This window comes from Gadus morhua, chromosome 15 (assembly GCF_902167405.1).
Source record: "Gadus morhua chromosome 15, gadMor3.0, whole genome shotgun sequence".
Taxonomy (NCBI): Eukaryota; Metazoa; Chordata; class Actinopteri; order Gadiformes; family Gadidae; genus Gadus; species Gadus morhua.
The window spans coordinates 19,452,013-19,466,151 of NC_044062.1; the positions used below are offsets into that span (position 1 = coordinate 19,452,013).

Sequence of the window (14,139 nt, forward strand, 5' to 3'; positions counted from 1 at the left end):
GGCAGTGTATGACAAGACATGACTGCATTAAAGACGTATTTCCGGTTATACTTTTGGTTAAATTGGATATTGTTGGGAGTTAAAACTGAATAAATATTAATGTTAAAAAACCTTTGTAAAGATGTTTTATTCAGGAGCAAACATTAATATACCAGTGTCCAAATGTGAATGCTATATATTGAGTGAATTGAAACAGCTCTCCTTCTCCTTTATATGTGTGTATAGTCTCCAATGTACAGTCTCACAAATCAGACTTTAGATTCATATCTATAACATAGCTATAGATAGTGGGAATGCAGGATCCAAGATAAGGGTTATGACTACCCTTTTCTATGTAGACAAGGCAGCGCTCCGTCTAAGCATTGCTACTAGTAGACTTGGACTGCAGAAATTCATCTATAATGCTTTACATTGCAAAGTGTCTCCACTCATCCCTGCTTAACTCCCTCATTTTGTCGATGTGGGTTTGTGTATGTGTGTTCACCATAATGAATTGCATTCAATAAACATTAGGCTACATATATATTGTGTCGGCCATAGTGTCCAACGTCTGAGTTAGTTTATTTTGGGGAGCCTCAAACAGCCATGGGGTGCCCAGGACTGCCCCTAGCCTCTGTCAGCCTTCAGAATCAGAATAATCAAGTATGAACTGCATCATTGGCTGCAAGTCGATATCTCAAGACGAATTGTCCTCGGTTTTTTGCAAATGAAGGCACAAAAGTGGATCGAACATTTCATGGAGGGCACGAAGTGTCAACTGCATGTACATATACTGGATGTAACTTGTTTTGTTTAATGAATTGCATTCAATAAACATCAACACCTATATATTGTGTCGGCCATAGTGTCCAACATCTGGGTTAGTTTATTTTGGGGAGCCTCAAAACAGCCATGGGGTGCCCGGGACTGGCCCTAGCCTCTGTGTGGTCTACACTGGCAACGTCTGCTTTCTCTCTCTTCCAGGCCTTGGTGTAGCTCCTCAACGCCCTCTGAAGTAGAAAAAGAATGAACACATATGCTGTGTTTCACATGTTCTATGTCATTGTAACCAGTTATTTGTGGGTGGGGAGGACATTCAGAGGAGAATTGCTTGGAGTGCAAACATAATGTGACATCCTGACCTCAGAGAGCTCCACCTTCCTCTCCCATACGTGGAAGGTGCGCTGCAGTCTCTTGTGCCGGTCCTTGACCTGGATGTATTCCATGACATCGGGCACGCTGCAGTCGTCCAGCTGGAAACGCAGCCTCTCACAGAGGGCCTTTTCCTTGGCACATTCCTGCAAGGTGGTGAGACGGGAACGTCACGTCACTTGGTGGGACAACATTCGGGAGAGGGGGAGGTTTTAGGAAGAGTGTTTGGGCAAAGGAAAGAAATTGGTAAGAACATTTTTTCAATAAAAGGGCAGAAGGAGGAATGGTTGCAGAGGAGAAGAGGGTTGGGTTGACTGCTTGTTGTCAACCAATCGGGTTCATGAATGACTGGCTGACCTTCTCGACCCGTTGAGTCTCTTCCTCGATCTTCGCGAGTGTCTCTTGCCTCTTGGTGATGTCGCGGCTTAGCTCCTCTGACTCAAGTGTTGCATTCTGCAGCTTGTTCTGTACGTATGTTCACGCGCACACACACACACACATGCACACACACGAAGATGAGTTAAGAAACAGGGATATAAGAAAAATGTAAGAAAGGAAAAAATTACTGATAATATTATAAAACAGAGGGACAGTAGCCTCTCTTGTGACACGTTCGATGCACAAGAGAGCATGGAAGAAGGGCCTAATTAGATGGGCGGGCCTATCGGGCGCTGCCTAAGCTTTGATTGGGCGGCTTGGTCTTGAAATGGGTCTAAGGGAGGAACAGGCAGCTTGATGGACCAATAGCTTTCTTCGAACACGATTCCGATGGAAAACAGAATTGAGGAAGCTAGCCCGGTAAAAGCCATGCATTGGGTCTGCCTAGGATCTAGAGGAACAGGAAGGCATGAGCAGGGCACCTTGTATGAGCTGAGGTTCCTCTGTGCGGTAAAGGCCCGCTGCTTGGGTATCAGTAGTTCCCTCTTACACTCGGCAGTCTTCTCCTTGTGTTGACTGTTCTTGATCTTCAGCAGCGCCATGTTGACCTAGAAAGAAATATGTGTAGTGCTGATCTGGTCCAACAAGGAATCCTCAATTATAATCAATACATAAGTCAGCCTGCAGAATTGGAATAATAGAGTATGAACTGCATCATTGGCTGCAAGTCGTTATCTAAAGACGAGTTGTGCTAGGTTTTTTGCAAATGAGGGCACAAGTGGATCGAACATTGGATGGAGGGAACGAAGTGCCTACTGCCTGTACATATACTGGATATACCTTATTTTGTTCACCGATGGTGAAACCTATCCCAAACACACAGTATGAAGCACTTTTACTGGAAAAACCAAAAGCATACACTTATCCTGGTGAGTATAAAGTTTTTCGGTTCCCAATTCGTAAACACAGCAGCACACAGAAAAGTGTTATGCCTCCAGGCTTTTGACCGCTTTCATTTGATCTCTGGTACGAGGTCTGCAGTGCAGTAATTAACAACGTCAACCAATTTGACTCCATAATGGTACAGTAATACGAAGCAATTCCAATATATTTCCTTCTGGTACATTTCTGAAGTATTTGGTTCTACACTGGATACATGAACAGAGAGTGAGAACCTTCACAGTTTGGCCCGGCCCTCTATTTTAAGTTTGCATGAAAAGGGTATCATGTGACTACAAAAAAAGTATTTTCCCCTTCTCCCTACCCCCCATCTCCCCCCTCTTATAACACATCCATGTTGTCTTCCCTTCTCCCCCTCCCCGATACCTCTTTCAGGTCCTCATCCATGTCCTGATCCTGTTGGAGCTTAAGTTGGGGCTTGCGTCCTCGGACCTTCGACTTGTTTTTCAAACAATGCTTTTCCACCTGTGCTTCCTGTGTGCATACACACGCACGCACGCACGCACGCACGCACACACACGCAAAGATATACATACACACACAAACACACACACATACAAACACAAACACATTTACATACATTAATTGCCTGTGTTTCACTCTAAATGGTCAAAGGTTTCACTCCAGAAAAACAAGTTCAGTTAACAAACAAAGACGCTGGTTGAAACCAGTGCAAGCATCTCATAGAGCTCCAATATTGGTTGGTTGATCGGCAGCATCTCTGACCTTCCTCTTGATGCCGTCCTCGATGTAGCCCAGGACCTTCTCCATGTCCATCTGGCCTTTGTTCTCTTCCAGAGGTTTCACCACGTCGCGCTCAAATTCAAACTTCTGCCTCCGGATCTCGGAGAGACGCAGCTCCGCTTCCTCCATGACAGCCTGGATGAGTAAATAAGCAAGGGGGGTTTAGGGGGGGGGGCTCATGGGTTCAGACCCCAGATGCGGCCCTCAGATGCTCGATGATGGATAGCATGTGGCTTTGAGTGTGCGTGCGTGTGTGTGTGCGTGTCTGTGTTTTTGTACGTGTGTGTGTGTGTGTGTGTGTGTGTGTGTGTGTGTGTGTGTGTGTGTGTGTGTGTGTGTGTGTGTGTGTGTGTGTGTGTGTGTGTGTGTGTGTGTGTGTGTGTGCAGGGAGAGATAGAATGTATCATCAAAAGTTGTTTTGCTGTTTAGTTTACGGTACAGTACTTTGGCACTACCGTAGACTTGGTGTTGAATATTTTACACTTTCTACCAAAGAAAGAAAGAATAATAAGATGGACTATGGACACGGGAGAATTAACTTCACCAGGAGTTTCTTAACAGAAGAAGTTAAATGCAGAGAGGTAATGATGCAGAGAGAGTGCCTATGGCAATGTATGTGCTTAACTATATACCCCCATACGCATCTTCCTACCTTGTCGATTTCATTGCGTCGTTGGGCTTCCTTGATGTCTCTCTTAGTCTCCTCCATCTCCTTCTGGGCGATGTATATTTTCTGCCGCAAGTCCAAGTGCTGCTCTTCGTATGTGTGCAGCAAAGAGACACAATGCATTGACAGTCTATTGGCATCTGCTTCCAACAACAACAAAATTGATCATAAGGATGACGTTAGCATTTTATCTAACCTACTGCACCTCCACCTGTATTAATGAATCCTTTTCCATTTGACTTGAGGATTTAGCCTTCATGTGATTCTGACTCACCCTGGCAGGCTGAGGGGAGCCTTCAGCCATAGCTGGGTCCCCTGGGGGCTGGGGAGCCATCTCGTGAGGCCCATGGGGAGCTGTCTCCTGTGGCCCCTGGCGGCGGATGAATGCCTCCAGCATCGCGTGCTCTTCCCGAAGGAATCCATTAGAGAGCCTACAACAAGATGTGAACAGTAAACAAAAAATAAATAACCCATTAGGACTTATTAAACAAGACGACAGGACCTCAATGACCCCTAAAAACAATTTTTATTACTTTAACTCCTCCACATTTTCAATAAGCAGCTTGTTCTCCTCTGTGATTGTCGGAGTCGCCGTAGCCTCGTCCGAGCCCATCGTTTCCATGGTGATTGTAAACGTCAGCGCGGACACAGCAGCGACATCCCGTGTTCACAGACTAGTTTTCAGGCTCGTGCGCATCGATGACATCGACGCGGATCACTTATCCAACTAGCAGACATCCAATGGGGTCAGCGGAACCGGTACACCGGTACAGCCTTGCTGCATAACATTATAACATGCCCTCATTATATAAGGTAAGGTTGCTCTTCAAGTTATTTGACGTAATTTAAAAAACCCTTAGGCAGGTCCAGAATGGGTCAATATAGAAACTCATACTCACTGAAACCAATCATACTTGCCCTAATTACTCTTGATCTCTGGTCTGGGTCCAGGACATGGATGGACAAGGTGCAGCATGTGTAACTCAACATCTAAAGGGGAAATGAAACTAACCGTCACCATGTCAACAGTGAAAAATAAATAACTCTTTCTTGGCAAATGGCAGCTTCAGCTTGGGGACAACCAAAGGTAGTGCTGAGTTAGTATTTAAGTGTTTGCGCCTACAAACGCATGTAACAGCAAATGAACAACCAAACAGAACAGGCATTGTGGTAACAATCTCAGTAACAACATCTTACCGTGTATGTTTCGATAATCCTTTACAGAAAATAGCCTCTCCATTGTTTGTTGCATGATAATACACTTTATGGTTTTGCATGTTGTGCATATATTATGCATTGAGTAGTGATTGCGATGAAGCATTTTTCTCCCTCTCCTATGCTTCATTGTTTAACCTATCTAATAGCCTAAAATAACTAATAATGTAGTGCAACTTTATAAACATAACCTCAACAGAAGAAATTCAAAGTCATTCAAAAACGGCCAGGTTTAGCTGCAAAGACGACATGAAACCATGAGATGGCAGCAACATTTAAGTACCAGTTCCTTCTGCTGATTCTTTAACTTTAGGTTAAGAATCACTCCACAATGCTGTGACGTTACTTCAGGACACAAGCACAGTATAAAAGGTCTATAATATACAACAGTTTGGACCACTTCTATGTGATATGTGACGCTAGTATGTAGCCCAGTAAACGTTAATGTCACCACCGTGAAGAAGGAACATTATGGTTCATTCATGCAGGACCTCTGATCTGGGGCCCCTAAATGCAGGGGTTGGGCTTGGCTCAGTCCGCTGTCTCTCTGAGGTCTGTCTGGAGACCCCATGGCCCTGAGAGCCTCTCACAGATTCATCCAGTAGGCCATAGAGTCTTTAATAAAATCGAAAACCAAACAGCAGTTGGATCTGAGCATTTGATTTAATCTGATCCTCGGACCTCAGCGCGAGCGTGTGAATAGTTAATGTTGAAGCACATGTTTCTTTTTTTGATCTAAACAAAGAAACTTGGTTTAACCGCGTCAGCATTTGTATGTGTTGGTTCGAGTTTTTTCAATGAAGCGTAGCAGCAGAAGGAAGAAAACAAAACAATCAGCAAACAGAAAGAAAAGTAAAGAAAGTAAACACTTTATTTCTCCAGTATAAAGCACATTCATAAAACAATTAATACAGTACTGAGAAAGGACAATTTCGAAAATATTAATAAGCTGGCGCCTATACAAATTGTGTGTGCCCGGAAAATGTCTCACAAATGTTTGGGCTGAGGAGAAGAGAGATGAATGCAAACAAAGCAAACAAACAAACAACCTTATCAAAAACCATCAAAAGGGGAGCATCAGAACATAAAGATCAATTATACGTCATTCTCTGGTCACCGGAGCACAGTAGTAGAATCCATCAGGGCACACAAGAATATGAGGGGAGCTACACGTGGATGTTGAACGCACACCTGGGCTGCAGAGGATTTGCACTATTTGACTCCTTTCCAAATTACTTTTCTTCTTCAGAGCCAGGCACTGATGAGGTCTAGGGGGCCGCGACGCTACCATGAGTTCGGACCTATCACACACCTGCATTGTGTGTGCGTGTGCATGTGTGTAATGTGGAAAGGTCAAGGTTCGATCTCCATGGGGAGTATGGTTAGGATGGTGTCCTCGTTACCACGGCGCACCACCACTCTGAGTGTGGCGTCCCTCTTGATGGCTGCGCTGACGTCCGTCGCCGTGGCAATCCGCTGGCCGTTGATGGAGATGATGACGTCGTGCTCTTTAAGGCCTCCACTGCACCGGGAACATAACAAATCAAAGAATCAAAATCAAACCCAAACCACTCTCATCCGGTCACCTGCTGATTAAAGGTGCTGTAGATACTATCATGGTGAGGTGATTGAGGGCTATCATTTACAGTGAAATGTGGTAAAAATGGCATGGCCATCAGTCAGCTATGAGTGAGTTTTATTAGTGAATGCTCTGTGACAATATCTGTTTTGTGTTGACTGCGTCTCTCTCTGTATGAGCACAATTAAGATTAGCTCATGCAGAGATACATCCCTGATTGGTTCAGGGATGACACATGTACAAACATTTTCCTAATGGTGGCAATACAAGCTATTCTGTAGAGTCTACCATTCTTTAGTGTGTCCTATGTAGAGTGCAGAGGTCTTGAGAATGTGTTCTGTCAGTGTACCATTCTGTAGAGTGTACCATTATGTAGAGTGTACCATTCTAGAGTGTACCATTCCATAGAGTGTACCATTTTATAGAGTGTACCATTCTGTAGAGTGTACCATTCTGTAGAGTGCAGGCCCCACAACAGATGTTTTCATGTTCCAAGTAATAAAAATAGAACTAGATTGTAGAGATGCACCGATTGCAAAATTCTTGGCCGATACCGATTTCCGGTTTTTAAGGAGGTCTGACCTGCCAAAACCGGTTTTTCCGATACCGATTTTCTAAGAAATAATTATAATCATATAATATGTTGATAGGTTTTCAATGTAGTGAGTCCCCGGGACCCACAGGTGGCGAGTTGGGTGGGTCCCTGAGAAATTCAATGGGTCCCGACTCCCCAGTTTAAAAAATGTGTTTCTTTTTTATTATTATTCTATTTCTTAAATGAAATTAATAGTGTTAAACTCAATACATGAAATTGTCATCTGAAAAGCGCAGCCATTTGTATGTGGTGAGCCACTGCTTCAGAAAAGTTCGCTTTTTTTGGGAGGAACATGTAGAAGGTTGAGGCAATTCTTCTGCAGTGGGCTCATCAGGCTCAGTAGAGGGGGAGGCAGAAGTAGGTACAGGCAATGTTGAGGTACTCTCTCTAGGCTGATCAGAGTCAGGGAGGAGTGCAGAGGTAGTGGGGACAGAAAATGCAGCTGCAATAGTTTGCTGACCTGCAATAGGTTTCATCTTTTTCTTTGGTGGTATTTTTGCGTTCTCTCTTCTCTGCCTGTTTCTCGAGAAAAACGGGATCTCGTTGGAAGCGCGATGTATGCGCAGGCGCCGTTTGGGCATAACAATATGTAGGCTGCCGTTCAATGTAGTTTTCATCACCACCACCGGATTATGTTTCATTTATTTCATTACAGCACGTCCCCTAAACGTTACAACATAATCGACACGAATGAGCACAGCATCGAGCAGTGGAAACGTGGGTTTATTTACTATGAAGTTTGTATTTTTAATTGTTGAAATGAAATCAGCGGTGACGAGCTAGTTGTTTTGGTAGCGGCTAAATTAGCATGTCGCGATACTTTGAACAGGGGATCACGTCTGCGCCGAGTAGATGCGCAGAGGGTTGAAACAGTGCTTGTCTGGTCTGCTCACAAGAAGGTTTCTTTGGCCAGTTACTGTGATTAAACACGAGTTGTTTAATGTTCACAATGTATCGTTTTTCATGGGGAAAATTAGATGCGTCCCCGGGACGCATGGATAGTGAGTTTAGTGCGTCCTTTCAGATTTGAATGCGTCAGGGACGCAGGACGCGTACCTAGCAACATGATCCCCCACGGCTTATTTTTGACTTGCAAGCATTACAAACAGCGTGTTTTGGGTCGTCCTGGCACACAGTGAAATAAGTCCAAATCAGCGACATGTTTTTCTTCCCGCGCTCTGGGCGCCTTGAGCTGCTACGCACCGCGCATGCGGGTGAGTTTGATCGGCCGAAAACCGGAAATTACGACAGTGACCGGCAGGTCACCGATTGTGGCCGATTGGATACAAAACCGGCTTTTTTAATCGGCGGCCGGTTGATCGGTGCATCTCTACTAGATTGTATTCCTGGACGCATGAGAACATCCACTGCTGACGATGACCACAAACGTTTGTTTTGCCCGCTTCTCCTCCCAATTATAAACCCATGATCATCAACAGAGCAAAAAAGGGCAACGACAAAATGCCAAATCCAACACAAAAAGAATCCTCATCACCATATGACAGACAGAGAGTCAAGCCCTACAGGGATGATGAGGGCGATGATGATGATAATGATGACGATGATGATGATGATGATGATAAAGAACAATGCCACAAAACCAATTGGCCCCAAAGTATAAATAAGTCCCCCAGGCAGGGGCAGAAGGGTGGGTTATTGTGGCCGTGGCCCCCTTCCAGCACAGCACTGGGTGACTCCACAGCCGAAGCCAGGCGGCCTCCCCTCCTGCAGGGAGGGGAGGCCGGGGGGAGGAAAGGGCTGACCTCGGCGTCTCTGAAGCGGCCCGGCTCTGCCGCTGAGCTGCGGTAGCTGGCTGATTGAACTGGGCTGGGGTTGTGGGTGGAGGAAGAGGAGGAGGAGGAGGGGGCGGGATTCTTGAGCGGGCTTAGGAGGAAATCTGGAGTGAGCCCTTACTATGTTTTCCCTGGGAGCGTTGTTTGGGAGCTCAATAGGGTGTGTGGGTGTGGGGGGGGGAGCGGGGATAGGGGTGGGGTTGTAAGTGTGTGGTAGCAGGCAGATGACGGAAATGACAAAAAACTGTAGGGTAAATTAAAAGAAATGTATCTTCGTTTAGCAGTGAATGTGCCGAGGAGAAGGGAACTGGGGCTTTACAATGACTTCTTTATAAATCAGACCATATGTGTGGTGTGATGTGCCAAAGACAATATCTCATGACATAGAGAGTGAGAGAGAGAGAGAGAGAGAGAGAGAGAGAGAGAGAGAGAGAGAGAGAGAGAGAGAGAGAGAGAGAGAGACACACAGAGAAAGAGAGAGAGACACACAGAAATCTGTGGCCTCGTTAGTCATAGAAACCCTCCGTTAGGAGGACATGACCCCTGCGGAAGACCTTACGTGGCGGCCGGTGTCTTTGCGATGACCTCCATGACGTACGCTCCAGAGGTGATATCCGGGAAGTCCCGATGACGGCTCTTCAACTCTTTGGCCAGCCTAGGGATAAGAGAATAAAACAATCCACATGGCAGATATGATTTCCTCAGCAGAAAGGATCCGACCATTAGTAAGCATTTCAAGATTGAATCGACTCGTGTCTTATTTGTCATGCGTAAAGTCGTTACTATCGTGTTTCCACACACGCTCATTTCTTAGCATGGCCGTGTAATTTTAGCAGCGGCCTCCGTTCAGCCGGTTGCACTTTATGCTCCAGTCTGGGTTTTATGATCGTTCACCGCGCAGTTGGACTGCGGCTGAGTGACAGCGGTAGGGACGGTAAACATTCTGTGTGGCGCTGGGACTGGGATGGAGAGCAGCCTACCCTGGAGTCAACGTCATCATCCGCACACCGATGTACTTCTTCTTAGCCGCCGCCCGCCCTAGAGACACGCCAACGAAACACCGAAGAAGAAAGTCAGTCGGCCATTGCTCTCGTTAAGAGAGGACGCCATGCCTAGGACTTTCATGCCTAGGAGTCTTCTGTTGAAGAGACTATTCATATCATAAAGCCATCACCACCTTTGACCTAACAGAAAATACTCTTTAAAGTCACGATAAAGGTTATTTTTAAGCATTTAACAATTTCGTTACTAAAAACAGTGAACCACCTGGAACAGAACTTGCAACTCTGGCCTGGCGCTCATAGGACTCGGTCAGGAACTCCCGGATCTTGTCGGAGGGGATGGCGAAGGAGATGCCCGCCGTGACCTTCAGGGTGTTGATACCGATGACCTCCCCGTCCTAACGTGGCAGCGTGGTAGGGTCATGAGTATCGAGAGGACAGGACGCGGCCTGACATGCAGGCTGTCAACTGCTGAAAACACCTATCTTATCCTTACCAAATTCACCAAAGGTCCGCCTGAGTTACCGTACTGTATGGAAAAAAAGGAAAGACAAAAGAACAAATATATTTGAATGTATATCATTCATTCATTCATTGATTCAAATGAGGTGCAATGAGACGATTCAGATGACTTGTCAAGACTGTGATTACAACACATGCAGTCTCGACTTGAGGCATGCATTGGGCTCACGTTGATGATGGCGTCTGTCTGGATGTACTCCATGTCTGAGTCCTTCAGGCCCAGGTCGCGGCCCGCACGCTGGGTGGTGCTGACTATCCCCGTGGTGACGGTGTTCTGCAGGGAAAAGGGGCTGCCGATCGCCACCACAAACTCCCCGGGGCGCAGGTCGGCCGAGCGGCCCAGCGGCAGGACGGGGAGCTTGGACTGGAGGTCGCAGGGAGAGGGGGAGGAACAAGGGAGAGAGGGAGGGAAAGAAGAGAGAGAGGGGACGGGAAAGAAGAGAGAGAGGGGACGGGAAAGAAGAGAGAGAAGGAGAGGAAAACAAGGGAGAGACGGGGACGGAAAACAAGAGAGAGAGGGAGAGGAAAACAAGGGAGAGAGGAGACGGGAAAGAAGAAAGAGAGGGAGAGGAAAACAAGAGAGAGAGAGAGAGGGAGGAACACAAAGGAGAGAGAGGGAGGGACAAAAGAGATAGAGAGGGAGGAAAACAAGGGAGAGAGGGAGGAAAACAAGGGAGAGAGGGAGAGGGAAACAAGGGAGAGAGAGGGAGGAAAACAAGGAAGAGAGGGAGAGGGAAACAATAAGCAGACTTGGGACGGGAAGTGTGCTTTTAGCTTCAATGGATCACATGAATGTGTCAGTATTTCTCAGTTAATTTGTTCTGAAAAAGAAAAAGACATTGAGTCACTTTGTGTCATGTGTAAGATGATTTGTTAGACCTTCATGTGAAGCAGCTTTTAGAACGTGTATGGACAGGATATTAACTTAACCTCTATTTAAAGGTTTGAGATTTCTGATGGTTAACAGATGTAGAAGAGATTCAACTGTAAACCGTTAATCATTAATTAACTTGTTAAGAAGGGAGGATTCACATATTTTCTTAAAAATTGTATAATGTGTAACCCTGTCTTACATAAATTACAATAATTAACATATGCGGTCAAGAGCAATTACTCTAATGGTCCTAAAAAACTAAGGAGTCTTCAGTTTCTCTTGTGCGGGTGGTCAGTGAGAAATGAATCACTACAGACTAGAGAACCGCACGTATTCTAAACACATCCTACTCAACACAGTCATGAACAATTCCGAGGTACAACTGCGCACATAGAGGTGGTGCCCAGCAATAACCGGGAATGCCAGCAGTGACCCCATTCAGAAGCTTATAGCAATTTACGTTTTTAATGAATTGAACACTATACTAGAACTGGACAGTCTGGAAGCTGAGTGTCTTCATCATTTGGGGGGCGTCTGCCATTTGAACCACAGAAATGGACTGATGCTCAGCTGGCCACACTTAGTGGAAAGCCGGTTACTCAGGTCCTGCCTAGACACACAGACAGACGCACAGAGGATGGAGGAACCGACGGATGGAGCAGAAGATATATTTAGCCCGACACAGTGGTTTTGAATTAAAACGGTCCCGGCCGGTGTACAGTCAGGCGGCGCGGTGTGCAGGGCGTTGAGACATCCTGTCAGCGCAACACAGGCTCAGGAAAAAGAGATCCACTGCTCATGTGCTCCTGCCTTCCTGTTTTGTTTACCCGAGGTTATCCCTAGAAGACGCCTCATCCAGACAAGGTAACTGAGACGGCGAGACAAGCTGGCAACGGAAACCGGGGCATGTAGTTGTATACACGCACATCCTGGTCAGCTTCTGTGAAAACGCTCAAAGTGTGCGATTCTCAATGAATGCAGAACATCGACTTCACACCAGACGTATGTTCCTCACACAAAAGAGGCAATTGAGACTGACCAGCATAGTTTAAGACATGCCTGGCAACTCAGTCAGTGTTGAGTGATAGGGGACGTTATGATTAAAAGACCACAATGATAGTGATAGCCCACAGCTCTCACCCAGCCTCTAGCACCTCCACCACCACGAGGGTTAAACAACCCTTCCTGTACCCCGTAAATACATAGAGTAAAACACGCACTCCCTCTCTCGCTCTCCGTCTCCCTTTCTCATACACACATACACACACATACATGTACAACCACACACACACATGCACTTATGCTCACACACACATACAGTCTCTCTTTCGCGGTTTCTCTCTCTTATACACACACACACACACACACACACACACACACACACACACACACACATACCTACACACACACACACACACACACACACGACAAACACCCCCAGACCCACACACAGCCTAGACCATAAGCTGGATGTGAGTCAGCGACGAGGCACTCAGAGCTGGAGCCTGCCCAGCGGCCACGGTTACGGTCACCGGTCCTGACAGCAGTATGGTTGGATCATTGACCACAGGTGGCTTTTGAAATGACTTTATGTGAGACACTTTTACTGGCGGCGTGAGTGAGTGTGCGTGGGTGGGTGGATATGTGTGTCTGTGGGTATCTTTCTCTTCCTGTGCATGCGTGTGTGTGTGTATGTGTATGTGTGTGTGTGTGTGTGTGTGCGCGTGTGTGTATGTGTGTGTGTGTGTCTTTATCTGTATGTGCATGCGTGTGTGTGTTTGTGTGTGTGTGTGTGTGTCTCCCAACCTACCAACAGGACATTTCGAGTCAGCTAGCCGGAGCTGATTTGGTTTAGCCTCTTGTTGACAGTGTGTATGTACGTGAATTTACGTCTCCTGACCCCACTCCCCGTGACTCGCCCATCGAGTCACAGACCTGAACTCATGTTCAAGTCTGGATTCAAGCGGACCTTAACCAAGCCTGAAACGCTCTCTTTAACACTGAGTGATGCAAAGGGAAGGTTGCACAAGAAATATAAATACAAAGGAGAGAAAAATCAAACAACGTCCAAAGGAAAATAAAGAACGGTTACAGACCGGCCAGCCTGGCAGCAGAACAGAATGAAGTCGTCACATGGTTCGTACCTATGGGTTCTGAGGATACTGTAAACTGTTAACATTGAGTTTAACATACTCAAACGTGGTGGTTTCCAACCATCCATTTTGTTTGGACCATGAAGAGTCCAACGAAACACAGGCTTTCATAACTGCCTCACTTCTCTTAGCTATACTTCCTTGCTCTATTTGGGAAGTGCATCTTAGGTAGACGCGGTACCCTGTGCACTGTTTGAGGGTCCTGTAGAAAATAGCTTCGGTTTCAGTTCTCATGAGCATTAAATCTAATAATAAGTACAAACACTTCAGAATCAAAACAATGATTTAGTTTGGACATTGTGTTGTTATCGTATAATACTAGAGTATATTTTGACATGTGCTAACTCTTACTTTCTGTGTGTTTACCATGATAAGGTTATGCTTCAGATCCAAGTTGTTGGCTTCTATATAAAGCATGATCACATTGCTAGATGTGATTTTGCAACACGTAACGCCTAATGAACAACAGATTTCTTTGACAGCGGCTCGGAAAGAAACTCAAAGACCACCAAACTCTCGGGTCAGTG

General features: G+C 45.9%; 2 protein-coding genes across 2 annotated transcripts in view; both read right to left on the reverse strand.

Moving 5' to 3' along the window:
* Positions 1–521: 521 nt before the first annotated feature.
* Positions 522–4,521, reverse strand: cfap263 (cilia and flagella associated protein 263). The gene is made up of 9 exons (XM_030378911.1): positions 4,414–4,521; positions 4,155–4,311; positions 3,866–3,964; positions 3,196–3,348; positions 2,836–2,943; positions 1,992–2,117; positions 1,489–1,596; positions 1,122–1,277; positions 522–989 (listed from the first exon to the last, which is right to left on the reverse strand). The coding sequence occupies exons 1-9, from the start codon at positions 4,500–4,502 to the stop codon at positions 861–863; spliced, it is 1,125 nt and encodes a 374-aa protein (XP_030234771.1). The 5' UTR covers positions 4,503–4,521; the 3' UTR covers positions 522–860.
* Positions 4,522–5,942: 1,421 nt separating this feature from the next.
* Positions 5,943–14,139, reverse strand: part of LOC115560245 (serine protease HTRA1A) — a 25,683-nt gene continuing 17,486 nt past the window's right edge. Inside the window, exons 4-9 of the mRNA XM_030379568.1 lie at positions 10,755–10,949; positions 10,560–10,592; positions 10,329–10,461; positions 10,043–10,100; positions 9,622–9,717; positions 5,943–6,617 (exon numbers count right to left, since the gene is read on the reverse strand). Coding sequence (XP_030235428.1) covers positions 6,449–6,617; positions 9,622–9,717; positions 10,043–10,100; positions 10,329–10,461; positions 10,560–10,592; positions 10,755–10,949 — 684 coding nt within the window. The 3' untranslated portion in view covers positions 5,943–6,448. The remainder of the gene's footprint in view (positions 6,618–9,621; positions 9,718–10,042; positions 10,101–10,328; positions 10,462–10,559; positions 10,593–10,754; positions 10,950–14,139) is intronic.

Coding starts and splice junctions, on each gene's coding strand:
- cfap263 (XM_030378911.1), bottom strand. CDS start 4,502: ATGGAAACGATGGGCTCGGACGAGGCTACGGCGACTCCGACAATCACA. Junction 3,965..4,154: donor GCTCCCCTCAGCCTGCCAGG/GTGAGTCAGAAT, acceptor TACGAAGAGCAG/CACTTGGACTTGCGGCAGAA. Junction 2,118..2,835: donor TGGATGAGGACCTGAAAGAG/GTATCGGGGAGG, acceptor ATTTCTTTCTAG/GTCAACATGGCGCTGCTGAA.